The 6,530-nt window shown below is 38.0% G+C and overlaps 1 protein-coding gene across 1 annotated transcript; it reads left to right on the top strand.

Moving 5' to 3' along the window:
- The first annotated feature begins 278 nt into the window (after window positions 1–278).
- Window positions 279–1,827, top strand: LOC107722813 (vegetative cell wall protein gp1-like). Its single transcript, XM_016531291.1, has 2 exons — window positions 279–767; window positions 860–1,827. The coding sequence occupies exon 2, from the start codon at window positions 952–954 to the stop codon at window positions 1,549–1,551; it is 600 nt and encodes a 199-aa protein (XP_016386777.1). The 5' UTR covers window positions 279–767; window positions 860–951; the 3' UTR covers window positions 1,552–1,827.
- Window positions 1,828–6,530: the final 4,703 nt, after the last annotated feature.

Raw genomic sequence — 6,530 nt, 5'->3', positions numbered from 1 at the left:
GACTAAAATGACTAAAATAGGAATACTCCACATGTCTTAATTCGATTTCTGTTTACTTCGATTATGACTTTAAGGTAATTAAAGTAACTTTAAGGCCGGATTAAGGTAATCAAAAATCTCTGTTTACATGGTAGATTCTTAATCAGAGTATTGTCTTAATCATATTAAAATCGGAGTATTGTTGTCCATGTAAACGTACTCACTGTTATTCATTTGATTTCATCATTATGTTCAGGTGTGTGTGTCTCATTATCTTCACTCTTTAAGTTCTGTTCAGTTTGAGTTCAGTGTTGGGTCTTAAATTCTTGTGTAGTTGTGTTGGATTGGTTTTCTTTGTGGATTATTAAAATCTGTTGGAACATCATCTTCATCGTCGTGTGTTTGATTACCAAACAAACTCGTGACAGACGACCCGACCTAAAGGAAGTAAACAAGTAGTGGCGTGCCTAAATCTCGTTTTATTTTCCGTTTGTCAGTGTTTTGTTTATTTTTGTTTATGAATCACTTTGCCGCCATTAACCTGCTCTGCCTTGAGCGTGGATGAATTCCTGGGTCTCACACATCAGACCACCTTCCCGGATGACTGCTTTTGCTCATTCCTGCACGCTGGCCGGAAAAAGTGACTGAGCATGCCATCACCCTGGAGCCTGAGCCAATTGAAGCATCTGACCAGGTGTGTGAGCCGGCAACACCGCACATGCCGGAGGGAGTAGTAGTGGAGTACGAGGGAATGGAAAGAAGCCCTGCCCACACTCCCACCACTGAGGGTGAGCTACAACTGTTCTCTGGAAGCATTTTGGATGATGTTGAAGTGGATAATTTCATGTATTGCCCTGTATCTGTCTTCCCACTGGTTCAGTCCAGCCCTGACCCTCCCGAATCTCCTGAGCCCCCTGTGTTCCCTCCCAACTTCCCTCTGCCGCCTCCCTATATATCTGCAGTTCTGCTGTCATGTCTCCGCTGGTTTCTGTAAGCCCCTCAGCTCAACCTCAGACAGTACCATCCTGGAGCCTTGTCTTGCCTCAGGGGTTCCAGTCTCCATCTCTGCCTTGGCTTGAAGATCCACTGTCTCCACCTTCAGCCTCCGAGTCCTGGACTCCACCTCGGCCCTTCGACCCAGTGGCTCCACCTTGGCTCCAAGCACCCTCATCTCCACCGTGGCCCGTCATCCCACTGGCTCCACCGGGCTACCTCGTCCCTCCAGCTCCGCCTTGGTCAGTCGTTGACCCTTCATCTATATGGAATTCCACTCCTCCGGCTTCACCTCATCCCTCCATCCCTCTGGCTCCGTCTGGCTCATCCTTCCCTCCAGCTCCTCCTTGGTCCTCAGTTGCTCTGGCTCCACCGTGGTCTTCCGGATCTCCGCCTCAGTCGCAGAAGCTGTTGACTCTTCCTTGGCCCTCCGGACCCACGGTGTCACCCTGGCTTTTCGGCTCTCCATCTCCACCCTGGGCTCCTCCATCGGCGTTGTCTCCATCACCATCATGGCCTCCACCTTGGCTCCTCCCTCCATCGACTCCGCTGTGGGCCTCAGCCCTGGCTGGACTCTAGAGTGCCACCTGGCTCCTCCTGCTCAAGGGTCCTCCCTGGTCATCTCCTTTACTGGCACCTCTTTTGTTTGTCATCCTCCTCCCGGTTGTCTGTCCTCCTCCAGAACCTCCTCCTGCATCACTCTGCCTGTGTGTCATTCCTCCTGCTCGCCGCCTCATGAACTCTGTTTGTGTTTTGTTTGCCGCTCCTTTTTTAGTTATAGTTATTCATTTGATTTCATCTTCAGGTGTGTGTCTTTTATCTTCACTATATAAGTTCAGTTCAGTTTGAGTTCAGTGTCGGGTCTTAAGTTCATGTAGAGTTGTGTTGGACTGGTTCTCTTTGTAGATTCTGCCTTTGTGGATTATTAAAGTCTGTTGGAACTTTATCTTCATCGTGCGTTTGATTACCAAACACTCGTGACAGATGTTTTTTATTTTATTTATTTATTTTATTGAGAACTGCATAAACAACAAGTATCATGGCATTGGAGGATAACTAAATATAAATTTAAATAAAAATAATTTCTACACAATCTATTTATTTATAAAAACCTAAATTAAAATTATAACTTATTATTCTTGTAGCCTATTATAATTCTGTGTCTCAGACATTTAGACCCCGCTATAGATGAAGTCAGTGGTTTTGTGGTACTTCAAATTATTTTTATATTTGGTTAAATATTATATTTGGTGACATTCTTGTGGTGCTAAATATTTGACACATTTTCCTAAGACTTGAAGTTAATCCACTAAATAATCAATAATACAAATTATTGTTTAGTTCCAAATAAATAATCACAATTTATAAAAGTACCAAATATCCCAGAATTATTTTTCCATCTTTTTTCTCTCTTCAAAAAAAAAAATGAATGGCTGTACCTCCATATTGAGTATAAAAGCAAGGAGCTAGAACAACACAAACAACAACACTTAATAATCACTTAATGCTTTTTTCTTATTCTCTCTCTTACTCTTCTCCCTCTCCCTCCCATTTCCTCTCAGTTTCTGACATGTTTTCCACTAAGCAATATTCCTCCCTCTGTCCATTCTTACACAGCATGCATTTTCCCAAGGTCACCTCAAATCATCTCATAGCCCACAGACAGCTCTAGCTATGGCTCTTATGAGAATATGCAACTATGTATTGAGAAACAATTTTGGAGATGAAGCCAGTATGCTCTCTTCTTATGCAGCTGTCTCAGCAGAATTTTTCAAGTCGGAAAGTCAGCACTATAGTGGCCCTGTGTTCTCGCTGCCCAACAGAGGGCGGCATTATCTGTAGCTGAATGTAACGCAGCACCACCAAAACAAAATCTCACACACAAACACACGCTTAGATGAACACACAGGAAGTAAAGCAGCTCTGCAGTGCAGAAAAGAGGCTGCACCATTATCAATTACACCTCCATCTCACATCGGATATCAGCTAGCGGGCCTGCGGACGCAGCACATTTCCTCCAGCCCAGACTGGCCCAGTCCGGAGCCAACAGCAGCAGAAACCTTAGCTGGGTTCCCATTCACAGGGTCCCTATGCAGGGGATTTCTGCAGTACTTCACTACACTTTACAAAATATGTTTACACCAATAAAGCACTTAACAATAATAACATTATATATATATATATATATATATACTGTATATTATACAGTATATATATATGGTGGTTGAAGAAAACAGTCCAAGTTCATTTCAGAAACTCCTGGCATGTTGAGCTTGTCTGCGTAAACATTCATTATCTAACTAGCTAAGACAAAAACTAATTACTGAGATGAAAGTGGGGAAATCTGTCTGTTCTGTTACGTACTGTTAGAAGCTGCTTGCAGGCAGAGAGCCCATACAAGAGCCTAAAAAATAAAGACATACTGGACATGTAAAAGGAACTAATATACCATTTAGATACTAATATGTATACTTTAGGTAACAATAAGTATCTTTAAGGTACTAATATGTATATTTTAAGGATAAATAAGGCACAAAGCTTTTAAAAGGGCACTGTCCCATTGACAATTTAAAAAAATAAAAATAAAATTCTGAGAATGTATGAGACAATGAGGCCACCTCTTAAACAATTACAAGACAGGCCAGCACAGCAGAGTTAAGCACAGGATGGTATAGCACAGCACAGCACAATATAATACATACAGAAAGTGCAACACAGCTCAATACAATCCAGGACATCATAAAACTGCAGAGCACATGGGGTGAACAATAATGCAATGCAATAAAACACAGCATACGTTTTTGGACATGCCAATGCATTAACTAAATATTATGCCTTGATATAATATTATCCTGCTTATACAGTTGAGCAAGTTTGATTTCTTCCATATAAAGGTATAAGACATGACTTATTTTTTAAAATAAAAGAAATATGTTTAAATAATGAAGGCCAATGAAGAATGCAGAAAAAATAACGCCTACCATCACATCTCATTTGATAGCAGTTCATAAAGAGCTGGATTCAATCTGATTCTTTGCACTCTCAGAAAAAAAAAGGTACAAAGCTATCGCTGGGGTGGTACCTATTCAAAAGGTACACTTTTGTACCTAAAGGGTGCATATCAGTACCCAAAAGGTACATATTAGTACCCGGTGAAATGGTACCTCCCAAATGATCAGTTTTTTTTCTTTTTCTGAGGGTATCCTTCAGAGATGCTGCAAAGTGAGAATCGACAACGAAGGACTAAATCGACTCCACAGGACAGCTTGATTTCCAAACGACTACATATCTCAGCTATGGAGATTCTGATTTGGCCCAGTGGCTCACATCTTTTGGTTCTATTTACCAAAAGAGTTGATATTTGTTCACAGTCTCGCAATTTTTGAATCTGAACTGAACTAATCTGAGCTGAATAATGACACTATTGCCTTCTATAGAGCTGCTTTATACTAATTGATTAATTTGGCAATATTAACACTGTTATTTTCCTGTTTACTGTGAAGCTGCTTTGAAATAATCTGTATTGTATAAAGTGCTACATAAATAGATGTGATTTGACTTTTTTCTGTAGGTTACATAAATGCACAGGTGGTGACCAGTTAGTCCTTTTTGCTATTGTAACTCAACAGATTAACTCAACTCAACAGATTAATTTAAAAACGTGTAATTTATGACCGAAACAAAGTTAAAATACAGATTCAAAAAAAAAAAAAAAATCTTTGAAAAAGTAAGTGAAGACGAGATCAGATTTAGTTTAGTATTAATTTCAAACCTGTCACGAATTTTGTTAATAAATCACAAGTTTTAGGAAATGTCTATTGTCATGGTATCTTGTCATTCATGTTATCAATCATAGGGAATTATCCTTTAAATTGGAATGTTTATCAAAGATTATAAATGTTTATAGAAGTTTATAAAAGATCTTACATCATTTTCTTTTTTCTTAAGAATCAAGAAAATTAATTAGTCTGATAGAATTGAATTAGAATCACAGTCATATTTGAACCATGGCATCTCTTATTTTATACGTTAAATCCTATGAAACTTGCTCTTTTTTTCTTATTATTTTTGTGCATTCTTTCTACATTTCAATGTATATTGCAAAACTAGGTTTTCTGTGCCAAGTTAGTTCGCTTCACAAACTCATTTGCTACCTTTTCTGCTTATTAACATTCTGCATATAGCTTAAGAATGTAAAATATAGGGTATTTGTTCTCAGGCTTATGTTGTGGATTGATTTTTTTATATATACAGTACATATTTGAATTAGAGAACATTGTCTTAGGCCAAAGTCCAAGATTGCACAGAAGAAGTATATGGAGTCTTTTATGAACACAGTAAGCATGGATCACACACCCTCTAACTACTAACATTGTGGTATAAAGAATAATTTAAATGCATGTGGTTTAAAGAATTGATTATCTTGTGTTTTATTGTGTAGATGATTGTCTGCTTTAGACTCAAATATATATTTAAATCTGCTTACAGTCTGTGGAGTCATTGGACCCCCAGCTGTTTAAAACAAGATAGTAAAAGATTTATGATCCCCACCCTTTTCATTTTTTTATTGCCTTTCCTTGTGGTTTCTTAAAGAGTTGAACAAATTAATTATATAATCAATAGTTTATCCCTCTTCTCAGTGTAATTAATTATTAATCTTATTAGCTGCACATGCAGTTTGGTATGTGAGAGGTGACTGACGGTGTGGGCGAGTCGTGTTTCTAGGCATTTCTAAGACGGTGTTTGACGTTATGCTAGGACAAGTGTATTGAACTTGTTCCTGGCATGGACCGCAGCTCTGACAAGCAGGCAAAGCAATTGCTATCTGTAGACCTTCTCTAGTTACACTATTTCATGGGTTATTTGATGCAAAATAAATAAAACATGGCCTCATATTACAGTTAGAGTGAATAGTAGGCCTACACTGAAACATCTGAAATGAACACTTTCAGCTCTTTTCCAGCATATTTTGAATAGTTGCGGTTCAAATCTTGATCCCTTGGTGTAAATGTACCTTTTTTGTGCCAGATGCAGTTTCTGCCTCCATTGCAGTGTAAAACTTTTGCTTATTTTATATGTAAATAACTCCTGTTTATTGCTATACTGTTCTTTTTTAAAACAATAATGGACACAATATATAAATGGACACTAAAACACACTATCGATCAAAAGTGTGGAGTCAGTAAGTTTTTTTTATTTTTTTTATGAAATTAATACTTCAGCAATATTCAGCAAGGATGTATTATATTGATCGAAGGTCATAGTAAAGACATTTAGATTGTTACGAAAAATTCTATTTTAAATAAATGCTGCTTTTTGTAACTTTATATTCATCAAAGAATCCTGAAAAATATGTATCACTGGTTCTACAAACATATTAAGCAGCAACTGTTTCATAAGAAATGTTTCTTCAGCAGCAAATCAGCATATTAGAATGATTTCTGAAGAATCATATGACTGAAGACTGGAGTAATGGCTTCTACTTTTGATCAAACAAATGCAGCCTTGAAGAGATTTATAAAAAATAAATAAAAAAAATAAAAAACGAAAGTTATTTT

This window comes from Sinocyclocheilus rhinocerous, unplaced genomic scaffold (assembly GCF_001515625.1).
Source record: "Sinocyclocheilus rhinocerous isolate Xijiao unplaced genomic scaffold, SAMN03320098_v1.1 scaffold1055, whole genome shotgun sequence".
NCBI lineage: Eukaryota > Metazoa > Chordata > Actinopteri > Cypriniformes > Cyprinidae > Sinocyclocheilus > Sinocyclocheilus rhinocerous.
Note: the sequence above shows the minus strand (reverse complement) of the source record. Positions and strands in the feature narration are given on the sequence as shown.